Genomic DNA, 13,744 nt, shown 5'->3' on the forward strand with positions numbered 1-13,744 from the left:
TGGGCCACTGAAATGATAAGAATTCACAATTCATTGGGCTTGGAATAGAGTTCAAGAGTGAGCATGGCTCTACCTAACTGATCCAGTCTCCACTCCAAGGACTGTTCATACATTTTACTTATCACTGTTTTATCTAAAATATGCAAAATGGTCTTCAAAGGAAGAATCAAAATCCAGTCTCCTCCCTCCCAGCTGAAGGTACTTCACACTAGGTTGAAAGTCATGATAGAATATGCCTATTTTAAATTCTCATGAAACAAGGATATAAGGATATTCAATGGAATAGTAAAGCAATAAAGTAGTCAGTTTCTGGCTGTCTTCAGTCCTGAAATATGAGGGATAGTGTCATGCAAATTATTTATATCTTATTACTTTTAAAAATCCTTAAAATATCCTTTAAAATTTGTTTTTATATTCTTGGTCTAAATCCTATGGTGGCCATGAGTTCTATAGGTCAATTTTAAATTTGTTCCCTTTGAGTTTTTCTGATGGTTTCTTTGTTTATGTATTAGGGGAGTAAAAAGATGCACTCAGCTAACCATTTATTATCTTGTATATCTCTATCATTTCCTCTCTTATCCTTTCATTTTTAAACAGATTTATTCCAGTCTTTTCAATGTTGAATCATAATATGGCCTTTTTGCACCTCTAATTAGTTTAATGCTTCTCTTTAGAATCCATGTATGTATGGATATTGTATATAATATGATATATATTGATATATAATATTAGAGGGCACTGACAGACATAGGGGGAAAATGTGCTTCACTGGAAGCAGCAGTGTGTTACTTCAACATAGCTCCTCAGTGTCTGTATTGATTGGGTACTTCAGTGGAGCTTTTTGGCACTTTCATCTAAAGCTGATTCAAGTGCATATTAAAGCACCTGATCTATACAGATGTTGGGAAAGCCAGGTGCAACTTATGTGATGCTGCTTCTGGGCATGCTCTGGGCTCAGCGTGGGAACATGTCGAGTTTAAAATAAAGCCTGGTTTTGCTTTTTCCGCCCACATCTGCAAGCAGTCATATATATTATGATATAATATTATATGATATATAATATTAATATGTTGACTTCATGCGAGGCTTAGAGGTCAACACCTCTGAAAATCTGTTTGTGTGTGTAAATTTAGACACTCAAAATCAGGAGAAACCTACGCAGGTTTGGCTTAAGTGACCTAAGTCCATACAGTTTGTCACTTAGCACCAGAGGTGTTACATGAAGTTTCTAGACAGGATACCCATGGCAAGCGTGGCAGGAGCAGCATCTGGGTCAGTGCTGGTACCTGAGCTGGTAGTGACTGTAGCTGCCATTTTTGAGCCCCCTCCAGGTTGGTGACTGGGGCTGATGCCCTGATCACACATTCCTAGTTACACTAGTGCTTAGCACCTTACTCCTACAGGGGGCATCTACACGAGACACTTACTGCAGAGTTGCCTAATTAGATCCACAGTAAACCATCACTGTCTACGCATGCAGAGCTATTAGGCTGAAGTAAACTAATTAACTCTGCTGTAGGTTAGTGCTGCCTGACACAAGTACTATCCAATGGTGGAGTTATTTACTCTGCCACACCCCATGTGTAGAAAGTGCCCGGGACTGGCTGGGACAGAAGGGTGGTACAGTGCAAGGCTGCCTCCCGGCTACCCCACCCACACTGTGGCAACCTTGTGTCCGTTCTGCAGCACACCGAGCCAAAGTGGAGTAGCTCTGGGCTGGCAGGCTGGCCTCTGCCAGCTGGGACTGTGCCATCAATGTGCTGTGGTCTGGGACACACATGTGAACACTGCGCCCAGAAAAAATAAACTCTGGTATGAATTGTGCTGAAATTTATTACACTGCATTAATATCACTTGTAGATGCACCCACTAAGAGCTAAAGAGTGGGTGGCTATGCATATATCTACCCTACAGCTAGCATATACATGCAGCTTGTATAGACATACACAAGCTAGCTTAAATCTAGATAGTATAGGCCCAATACCATTTTAGCTTCTGCACCTACAGATTCAACGCAGGCTGCAAGTCTGCCTGAGAAGTTCAGTAAATACTCATTGAACTTGATGGTGTCATGGCTATACTGCTATAATTATCTGAACTAGCTAAGTTAAAGTTAGTTTGGGTATGTCTATGCTTACACAAACTCCCAGGTCCACCTTTGTCTGCAAATACACTAAAGAACTGTCATTTACTTTTTTTCTTCTTGAAAATGTAAATGAGTAATTTAAGGAGCCAGATTATGAAAGCAGTACCATGCATCAGGGAGTGTACTCCTGTGTCATTACCGGGTGAGCTCCTTAAGTAGAAGCCAAAATGTGCTCAAGAGGTGCAACAGTGGTGCTGAAATGCTCATCCTGTTGTAGTTTACTGCTTAATTGGGATCAAGAGACTGAAGAGTGACTTTTCTTAATAAGCAGCCCTTGTTCATACTAGCAGGAAGTATGGAAATGATATAAGCTGCTCCAATTAAGCAGAAAAACATAATTTTCCAATATTAACATGTCTCTGTGTTAAAAAGCACCATCAAGAAATCATGATCAGAAATATTTTATTACACTTTGGATTGTTTCTTAAGGTCTTTACTCTTCAGTTATAAGCATTTCATGTCATGCCATTTCTTTTATTAATAAATGACTAAGGCAAGAGGGCCAAAATGTATCTTGCTTGCATAGCAGGCTGCTGGGTGCAGTGGAGATAGCAGAGACTATTAGGGGCTGTTTATTTTTCCTTGATTTTTCTGCCCAGCCCAGTTTACAGCAGCATAGGGGGTACTGTAATGGAAGTTAGATGGCAAAAGCACCTATTAGACATCTACCAATGATTACAGCTAGTGCACAATGTCTTATGTTCACTTTCTGCCCTGGCACTCCTGATGCAGTACCTGCAGTGAGGGCTGTACACAACCAGCTATACCTGTTCTACTCCTAGTGATGGGCTCCAACGTTCATAAAGGGAAGTTAAGAACCAGAATTTTATTCTCATTGGGGACGTCTACACGTCACCCTATAGCAACGTTGTTACTGTGCTGTGCTTTAGTACTTCCAAGAGGAAGTACTAAAACATGGTGCATTAACGGCCCATGCTGGGACATGCAAGCAGCACATAGTTAGTTTTAGGAACTACTTCACCATAGCATCATGCTAAAAAGGGGGTGTGCGCCGTTACGGTGAAGTAGCTGCTGGTCATGTGATCGCTATGTTGCCATAGCACGTTGTACAGCAACATAGCGTGTTGATATAGCAATGTGGGGCAATGTCTAGATGTGCCCTTTGTGCCATATAAGTGGCACAAGGAACAAGAAGCTATCCAGACAACTGACCTGCACATTCAGTTTTCTGATAGAGAAAGTTTGGGGAAGTGATTATCACCTTATTGAATGTGACAAGTTCAAGGAGCAGTGTGCAAACAGCTGCATGAAACAAATATAAATGTAGAGAAAATCAATTTGAAAACAAGGAAATATCAGGTAAAAGGTCACAGTGTTGCTTTATATTATTTGAAAGAGTACACAAGAATATATCTTCTATTATGCATACTCAGCTTTTAAGGGAATCATTCAAAGCCTACAGGGGCAGACAGAAATTACATTTGTTGTGTGATGGGCCCCTTGAACTCACCCTAAAGCCATGCCCAGACAGAAGAGCACAGCTGCAGACTGCTTTGGCTGCAGCACAGTCTCTGGATTGAAGGGGTAGAAGGCAAGGGACGGAGGTCCCTTCTGGGTTTTTTTCAGCCCTACTGGAGGAGGGGAGGTGAATTGGAGCCCCTTGCCTTGGGGAGGGGTCTCTAATCTACCCACTTCCCCCCACACCAGTGGGGCTGAGAAAACCCCAGAAGACCTCCCTCCCCTGCCTTCTCTCCCCTCTCATCCAGAGACAGCAACAGAGCTGGGAGAGGTGGGGTGGAGCCAGGGAAAGTCGCAGCCCCTCTCCCTCAATCAGCTCCAAACTGAAGCTGATCCTTCACCCTCCCGATCCAATAGCTAACATCTGTTGGATTGAAGGGATTGGTCTAACTCATGGAGATTTCTATCAATCACTCTGAGTTAGACCAAGGAGCTGCACTTCTGTCTGTGCCCCTAGTCTCCAAGCACATGGCCACTCCAAAGTAGGACTGTTTGCTAGGCCTGAAAGTGTCCCTTTGTGGCTGTGGGATGGGAAGAGGGAAAGATCCCCTTGCAATACAACCAACTAATACTTCAGAGAATATAAATGACCATTATTTGTGCTCTTTATGATTCTTCCTGGCTCCAAGATGTTTTTAGGTCTGATTCAAGACCCATTAGAGGAGCTGATTTTAGGGCAATAGTTGGGAATAGTGGGAATAGTTTCAAGTATTCCAATACCTTTGGATCAGGAACTTGGAAGCCCTTTTTTTGTAAAATACCACATAAAGTGTACGTGTTTGTTTTGCAGTTATACATTGCTTCTATGTATTATTAAACCGATGTATCTTGGGGTTTACATTACCTAATGATTATTAGGGCTCTGTGAAAGTTATTATTGACTCCAAGATGAACATGGGCCGACAATGCGAGGTCACGGTCGGCAGGGCTAACCGGACCTTATCGTGCATCCACAGGTGCATCTCAAGTAGGACCAAGGAGGTGATCCTCCCCCTCTACATGACACTGGTCAGGCCACAGCTGGAGTACTGTGTCCAGTTCTGGGCATCCCACTTCAAGATGTGGACAACATTGAGAGGGTCCAGAGGAGGGCCACCCGCATGATCCGGGGACAGCAGGGCAGACCCTACAATGAGAGGCTATGGGACCTGAACCTGTTCAGCCTTCACAAGAGAAGGCTGAGGGGGGACCTGGTGACCGTCTATAAACTCACTAAGGGGGACCAGAAGGGTTTGGGGGAGACCTTGTTTCCCCTAGCGCCCCCCGGGATAACAAGGAATAATGGCCACAAGTAGTTGGAGAGTAGGTTTAGATTAGACATCCATAAGAACTACTTCACAGTTAGGGCGGCTAGGATCTGGAACCAACTTCCAAGGGAAGTGGTGCTGGCTTCTACCTGGGGGGGTCTTTAAGAAGTGGCTTGATGCCTACCTGGCTTGGGTCATTTGAGCCCAGTTTTCTTCCTGCCCAGGCAGGGGGTCAGACTTGAAGATCTACAAGGTCCCTTCTGACCTTACTTCTATGATTCTATGAAATTTCGCTACCAGTTTTGTTTCGACGCTGTTTCGACCTGTTTCGAGGTTGAAACAGCAAAATTGAAATGAAACAGATATGGTTGAAACAGCCTTGAAACAAAATGAGGCAAGTCAAAATGCTTCAACATTTCAACACTGTTTCAATGTTTCGCCCATAGGCTATAATGGGAAAGGTTGAAACAGCCTATAACTTTGTCATTTCTGGCCAAATTTTGATGAAGCTTGCAGAAATGGTAGCCCCTTCTGAGGGCATAAAGCATGCCAAGTTTCAAGAAGATAGGTGTAGCAGGTTCAGAGAAACTGGACCCCAAATTCTTGAGAGCCAGACTTGTGTCGTGTGTATGTGTTAAGCCATAGTGGGGTCAAAAGTGCAGGCATGCTAGCCCCTGCTGAGGTCACATAGCCTGCCATGTTTCAAGGAGACAGGTACAGGGGGTTTGGAGAAACTGCACCCCAAAATCCTGAAAGAAAAACTTGTGAAACGTGTATGTGTTAACCACAGCAGGGTCAAAACTGAAGGCTTGCTAGCCCCTGCAGAGGCCACAAATCCTGCTAAGTTTCAAGAAGATCGGTGCAGAGGTATGGGGGGAAACTGTACCTCAAGCTGTGGACAAGAAAAACTTGTGACATGGGTGACACTGTGTGTGTTAAGGCGCAGCAGGGTGAAAGCTGCAGGGCTGCTAGCCCCTGCTGCGGCCACAAAGCCTGCCAGCTGTCAAGGAGATAGGTGCAGGGGGGTTCTGGGCCCTGCACCCCTAGCTGTTGACAGGCAAAACTTGTGACATGGGTGCTTGTGCAACTGCTGCCTATCATCAGGCAGCAGGACTGAAGATCCCCCATCACTTGTCACCAAGACCTGGGGGTAATAATTCACCACAGTATGAACATGAGTTTGCAGTGTGATGCTGTTGCCAGCATGGTCAACAATACGCTGGCATGCATCAATTACCTAGCCCTAGATATACACTTCTGATGTGGCCTTCTCTTTTTCAGGCTGAAGAGTCCCAGGTCCCTCAGCCTTTCCTCATATGGCTTGCCATGCAAGTCTCTGATCATATAGGTAGCTCTTCTCTGGACTCTCTCAAGCTTTACCACATCCTTGTTAAGGTGCGGAGCCCAGAACTGGACGCAGCATTCCAACTGTGGTCTCACCGGTGCTGAGTAGAGCCGAGTAGAGCAGGAGAATCACTTCTTTGCAATGGTTTTGCTGGAGATACATCAATTGATGCATGCCAGCATATTGCTGGCCCTGCTGGCAACAGCATCGCACTGCAGACTTATGTTCATACTCTGGTCAATTATTACCCCCAGGTCTTGGTGACAAGTGATGGGGGATTTTCAGTCCTGCTGCCTAATGATAGGCAGCAGTTGCACAAGCACCCATAACACGAATTTTGCCTGTGAGCAGCTAGGGGTACAGGGCCCCAGAACCCCCCTGCACCTATCTCCTTGACATCTGGCAGGCTTTGTGGCCACAGCAGGGCCTAGCAGCCAGGCCTGCAGTGGTTTCCCCTGCCCACTGCCCCAAGACAGACAGTCAGTTGCACAGGAACCCATGACACGAGTTTTGCCTGCTTGCGGCCAGAGGTGCAGGGCCCCAATACCCAGAACCCCTGTACCTATCTCCTCGACAGCTGGCAGGCTTTGTGACCTCAGCAGGGGCTAGCAGCCCTACAGCTTTCACACTGCTGTGCCTTAATATGCACAGTGTCACCCATGTCACAAGTTTTGCTTGTCCGCAGCTTGAGATGCAGTTTCCCCAAACCCCCTGCACTTATCTCCTTGAAACTTAGCAGGCTTTGTGGCCTCCGCAGGGGCTAGCATGACTGCAGTTTTGACCCCACTGTGGCTTAACACATACACATTTCACAAGTTTTGCTTTCAGGATTTTGGGGTGTAGTTTCTTCAAACCCCCTGCACCTATCTCCTAGAAACTTGGCAGGCTTTGTGACCTCTGCTTGGGTTACCATCCCTGCAGTTTTAACCTCACTGTGGCTTAACACATACACGTGACATGAGTTTTTCTCTCAAGACTTTAGGGTGCAGTTTCTCTGAACCCCCGCACCTATCTTCTTGAAACTTGGCACACATCATGCCAAAGGGGATACCATTCCTCCAAGTCTCATCAAAATCAGCCAGAAAAGACAAAGTTATAGCCTGTTTTGACCTTCTTTACTATACGCTATGGGAGAAACGTCGAAACAGGGTTGAAACAGCAAAACATTTAGATGGAACGAAATGGAACAGCCATTTTGACTTGAAACAAAAGTCAAAACGAAATGCTGTTCTGTTGAAATGTTGAAACACTGGTCGAAATGGAGTGCTTCTGCTTCGCACAGCCCTAATGATTATCTAATTATCTAATAATGCAGATGTTGGTACATGAGACGTGCTGGCTGGGGATTTCCAATTAATACCAAATTATTTCATATAATATTCTTATCACCTTTTAACTCTGCCAATCCATGTCCCTTTGTGTCTGGTGTGACATGCATTTTTTTCACATATATCTTTCTATTATTTTGGAAAAGTTCCATACGACGGCTCTGGTTCGACGCTTTATCTTTTAGGCAGTATAGCATAGGAGCTAGAACACGGATAGAATGGGTATAAACTATCCATGCACCTTTTGATGCTTGAGACATTCCAGAGGGCAGTGTCCCTGCTGGAATCAGGTCAACTTTCTCAGGGAATGTTCATATTTATGGCAGTCTAGTATCATTGCCTATTCATGGCTTCACAGCCTGAAGTAGCTGTAGTAGGATGTGCTTCAGTCACTCACCATCCTATTCACACTACGCCCCTGACAAACTCCTATGGTAGCCACTGACCAAGAGGGCGGCATAAAGTTGTCTATGTGCACAGGAGGGACAGAATCTATCCCAATGTTATCTTGAAGAATTCATGTGCTCTTGCTTCAGTGTAAAATATTCAAACATTTATTGGGTAACACCTGTAGTGTTTTACATTATGCACTTATTCTCATTTGCATCGTGACTTTCAACCTGTGTTCCCAACCATAATTTTCCCTTTCTAAAGAGGATTGAAACATTTTTCCTGATGTAGGAAGTAACTTTTGTGTTTTAGTCTTTAATATTACGTGTTCTCTAAAAGCTTCTATCACACTATTTTCAAAGATCCCTTTGATACTGCAGGTCCTGCTAAATGTGTTGCTTTTCAGCCTCTTGTAGGCTAAGATCAATTGTAGTGGTAAATTTTTAGCTTGCCATGTATTGATATACTGCAGTACCTTAGCTGGATTAAAAGATGATATTCTTTATCAACACTTTCAGAGGTGGATTAAAAAGATCTCCATGCCCAGATATCACTAGATCTCTCTATTTATTTAAAAAATATGAATGAAAGATGCAGTGTTTTAGGAGTATACTGAATGGACCTATATCCTGGTAAGACTCAAATCTTTAATTCTTTTTTAAATGTCAATCCATGCCTTAAAGGAAAGTGCCATCAATAATAAAATTGTAATTTACTTCATGATGAGTCTAATTTTCAGCTCTAGGAGCAATAAAATTGGTGCACCTATAAAAATGTATTCACTAATTGCACCTGAAAGATGGGGTCTGTATGCCTGTCTTGCTTTGCCAAATAGCCCTTAACTTGCCTTCCACAAGAAAATGTTGAATAAAAAATATGTCACAAGTAGAAATACACCTTTATGTACAGTTGCAGCAGATATTGATTTGATGCTTTCATTTAGAAGTAATTATTTGAATATAAATCTTCACTTTTCCAATTATTTATTATTGCTGTTCAGTGACATTTTTGCAGTAATTGTGATGCTTCAACTTAATAAGACCAGTGCTTTATCTATAACTTTTCAACATGGAATGAAGAACCTAAAAACTCACAGATGTTGATTCTCTAATTTTCAGGAAAAGCAAACTGTTATCTATACTCAATAAATTGAAGTTTTCTTACCTGGATGATGATGTAGGCTCAGTGATCTGCCTCTGCATGCGTGCATGTTTGATTAGATGTTCTTTCAATGCATTCTGAACCTCGGCTGGAATGTCAGGTGAAGTGTGACTGATTTTTATGGCAGCCTCAAGGATTTTTGCTGAAGGTTTGCCATTTTCTTTAATCTCCTTTTTCTCATTGGTCTCAAAAACCTCAGTGGGAGCATTAGAGTTGCTCTGAGGGATATTAGTGGAGTTGGAAGTCAGAGGTTTGCTTCTCCAGCATGGCCAACATAACTTCCAGAAAACAAAAAGCGAGACGACCAGCAAGGCAAGCCCACAGAAGCTGACGACCACTGCGAGCAGACTGACTGAGATGTCTGCAAAGAATCAAACATGAGGAGCTCATCAGGACAAACATGGAAAGAAAAAGACAAATGACATGTAGACATCAGTAAAGACATAGAGTCTAGACAATTGCACTGTGTACAGCTTTGAGGTTATGGAACCCCTCGATATAAACAAGTTTCACCTTTTCATTGACATCAAAGGGACTGGGATCACACCTTAAGTGAGAACAGGGAAAACCTCAATGAAGTAAAACCACACATGCATATGATTCAAAAAATTAAATTGGTGAAGATATTTTTATGAGCATACCTTGGTATAGATCATCATATGTACCCAGTCACTGATACACAGATTTTTATGAACTTCCAAATTTTGGTTGCATGAGATGGCTACATTGGGAATTTGCCAAAAGCCTAACAGAAATACACCAAGAGGTGCCTGCTCTTGTGTTTTATATGGAGAGATATGATCAATGGAGGCTAAAAGCCCAAGGTTGCTCAGAACAATATTGATTTTAGCACTTTGGTACCTATGGTCTGGTTATACTTCTATAGTGAAAATGACACTGGCTTTGAATCCACACCATAATATGCAGTAAGCAAGCCATGTACCAAGCAGCACACTTTAGTTTCACCTGACAAAGTAGGTTATGACTTATGAAAGCTCACGCCTCTCTGAACCAGTTAGTTTCTAAGGGTGCCTACACACATGCAGCAAGGCTGCTCTGATGCGATGTAATTACAGCATGTCAGAGCAGATTCGATTAATCGAATCTACTGCAGTGTAGTAATTACCGTGCTCCAGCAGACTCCAGCGTCATGTGTGTCAGCATCCCCACACTGAAACATGGTGGCGGGGGCCTTTAAACTAAAGCTTGTTTGATGAGTATTAGTTAAAGTGACCCCATCAACATTTTTCAGCCCAAGGATGTCGTTACACCTGACAGTCCGGGTGCTTTAATTAGAGCGTCTCTCAGAGCCACTCTAATTAAAGCACACACCCCGCCTCCCAGAGTATGTGTATAAACACCCTAAGGTGCCATCCTATCCTGCCTTTTACTGTACCGTGTAACTTTACCTGTCACAAATGTGTTAACTCATCCAATAACATCATCAAAGTAAAGAAAACAGTTCACATCACTGAAGTTTGTGAAAGGACTCATATTTTAGGGATTGTTGGTAGTGTCCATTAGAGCCTTAATTAGTAGCACAATCATATGACATACTTCAGTTTGATTAATTCAGTATTATGTTATGTTATAAAATATAAGTAAAAACCTTTTCCTTTTGAAAAGGGCCATTCATATGTTTTAAAAATATTAATAAATCCTGCTTAAATATCCTTTAAGCAATTGGTGCTACAGCTCATTAGAAAAAGGTTTGACAGTTATACAGCTAATATTTTGTATCCAAAGCTTCAGGCTACATACTACTAAAGTAAACCAGTGGAGAAATACATTGATCAATTTGAACACATTTTTGCTAAAGGATCATAGAAAAAATATTCCTCTAACAACATATTAGCTCTGTGAAACAGTATGTAACTATATAACTAAGGAAGCTTAGAGTTTCAGCTGAAGATTGGACCAGATCTCTTTAAATCTATAATTCCAGGGATGACATTCAGTAACAAAGAATGAGCTCAAGGCCCTCACATCTTAACAACAACAAAAGAAAAAACGAAACATTTAGAGTCTTGAGATTTTAAAGGCCTCAGAAAAATACAGAGTGGAGTTAAACAGAGACCAAAACAGATACAAGCAAAAAGTTCTATATATAAAAAAAAGAAATAGAACAATTCCCAGAATTATAGATAATTAGAAAGGAGGGGAAAAAAGGGTAATTCTAAAACTTCAGGTTTTTCTTTAATGCTAAGAATTTAGGGCTAGAGTATATGACAATAATTTGGACTCACAATGCCAGAAAGGCATCCAATGTGGATTTGAAGCCAGCAACACACAGGGCAGTGGTTGGGGAGCTGTGAGAACCTACCAGGGATCTTGGACTGCTACTTCTGTTCTAGCTCTTCCAGGTTCATCTGAAGTAAGAACTGGTAAAGCAGAAGTGGCATATCTGCCTCTATGATGTAATGTAGGCAGATATGCGACCTCTGCTGCAGCTCCATCTTGGTTGGGCTCTGCATGCCTCCTGAAAACCAAGGCACATAGGGAAATTTCACCCCATGGCAGCAGTAGCCTGGAGAAAGATGTTGCTGCCACCAGGTAGGGCTGCCCCATGCATCTCTGTGTTCCTGAGCCAAACCAGGAAGAGATATAGCAGAAACAGTGTGCCTGCCTGCATAATGTAATGCCCCATTTGCCCCATATGCCTGTTTCCAGGAGACAACATTCAGGGTAGGATCTGGAAGGGCTGTGGCAAGAGCAGACACTCCTACCAAAGCTGCTTCCTAACCTGGGAAGGTGCGCTGCACAGATTCACCTGGCTGCAGCAACTGTGGCACCGGAGTACACATAATATAATTATGATGATCTAATTAACTGATAACAAATTAATAATAGCAATGCAATTATGCTTTTTAAATGGGTTGCTGCAAAATTTTGAAAAGTTGTGGAGGAGTGCCTTGAGTCTAAAAAGACTGAGAACTGCTGATATAGGGAATCCACAATTGGCTTCCATAGTTAATTACTGTCAAAATTAAAAATGTGTGCCTATTTTCTAATTTGTGTTTGTGGGGCTTTAGCCTCCTGCCACTTGTTCTGATTATGTTTTTTAATCTAAGAAAATAAAGAATCCATAAGGATGTGGTATTTCCTCTTTTTGAATGTATTTATGCACTAACATCAAGTCACCACCCAAACTTCTTTTTGATAAGTTCCATGCACTGAGCATTTAAGCAAAGCTGGACAAGAAATGTTTTCTTATCCTGAATTGTGATGAAAAGCCAACGTTCTGAAAATGCCTGTGAAGTGACAGGACACCTAATTTTAGCTCAAGTCAAATGGAACATTTATAAAAATTAAGTTAATTTGGTTGAGACGGTGGTGTCGACGTGAAGGCTTTGGCTTCTTCAACAATGGGCAGATGTTCATGGGAGGAGGACTGCTATCAAGAGATGGGATCCATCTGACAAGAATGGGGAAAAACATCTTTGGGCATTGTCTGTCTGTAAGGAGGTCTTTAAACTAGGTTTCACTAGGGATGGTGATCAAAACCCTCCAGCAACAGAGCACATAGTCCAGAGGGGAAAGGACTTGAAGAAGCAACTCAATTCTGGGAAAAAGTCAGTGAGCTACAGGACTGCAACAAGTGGCACAGAAGGGAAGCAAGGAGGTCAAAATGCAAAATACATCTGATGTATGTGAAAAACATATACACTTGTTCTCTGGCTCAGGAGGAAGAAGACAGCAAGGCAGAATGTATTTAGGTGATGATGAAAGGTGAAAGATGCGGCACCAATATAATGGTGGGGATTTATTGCAGGCCACCTAATCAGGAAGAGGAGGTGGATGAGGCACTGATTCTTAACTTGTGTGGAGGGCAACTTTGTTTTTCATCAAGTGGAGGAGACAACTAGGAGATCATGTATCTTGGATTTTTTTCCTGACCAACAGGGAAGAACTGGTGAAAGATGAGAAGATGGTGGGTAACTTGGCAGGAAGTGATCACAATAAAGTGGAATTCCAGATCCTGAGACAGGGAAAGCATGAGGTCAGCAAAATTAGGATGCTAGATTTCAAAAAGGCAGATTTCATCTGATTCAAGGAGATAATAGGCATGGTGTCGTGGAAGGACATATTGAAGGATAAAGGTACCCAAGAGGGCTGGGAGCTTCTAAGGGGCACAGTATTGGAACAACAAGAAGAGGTTGTATAAGTATGCTGGCCAGAAGAGAAAGACCAAGGAAGCTATGGGTCCTCTGTTAACAAGCCAGGGGGAACTCCTAACTGAAGATGTAAAGAAGGTGGAGCTATTCAACAGCCACTTTGCCTCAGTCTTCACAAAAAAAATTAAGCTGTGGTCAGACACCTAAAAGGGATAATCTGGATAAGGAAGGGGGCAATCTGAGGGAGAAGATAACAAAAGAGAGCTTTGGCTGGGTCTGAATGAAATCAAGTCTGCAGGGCCAGATGAGCTTCATCCCAGGGTCCTGAAAGGAACCAGCAGAGCAGATCTTGGAGCCCTTGTCAATGATCTTCATGAAGTTGTGGGAGATGGGCCAGGTACCAGAGGGTTAGAAAAGGGCCAATGTAGTGCCTCTCTTTAAAAAAGGCAAGAAGTAGGACCCAGGGAACTACAGACTGGTTAGCCTCACCTCAAAACCTGGGATTTTACTGGAGCATATCCTAAGAAAGGCCA

General features: G+C 42.7%; 1 protein-coding gene across 1 annotated transcript in view; it reads right to left on the bottom strand.

The window, feature by feature from the left end:
* SYT10 (synaptotagmin 10) overlaps nt 1-13,744 on the bottom strand; it is a 61,080-nt gene that overhangs the window by 29,167 nt on the left and 18,169 nt on the right. The window contains exon 2 of the mRNA XM_006022511.1: nt 9,100-9,457. Coding sequence (XP_006022573.1) covers nt 9,100-9,457 — 358 coding nt within the window. The remainder of the gene's footprint in view (nt 1-9,099; nt 9,458-13,744) is intronic.

Source organism: Alligator sinensis, unplaced genomic scaffold, assembly GCF_000455745.1.
Source record: "Alligator sinensis unplaced genomic scaffold, ASM45574v1 scaffold957_1, whole genome shotgun sequence".
In the NCBI taxonomy this organism is placed as follows: domain Eukaryota; kingdom Metazoa; phylum Chordata; order Crocodylia; family Alligatoridae; genus Alligator; species Alligator sinensis.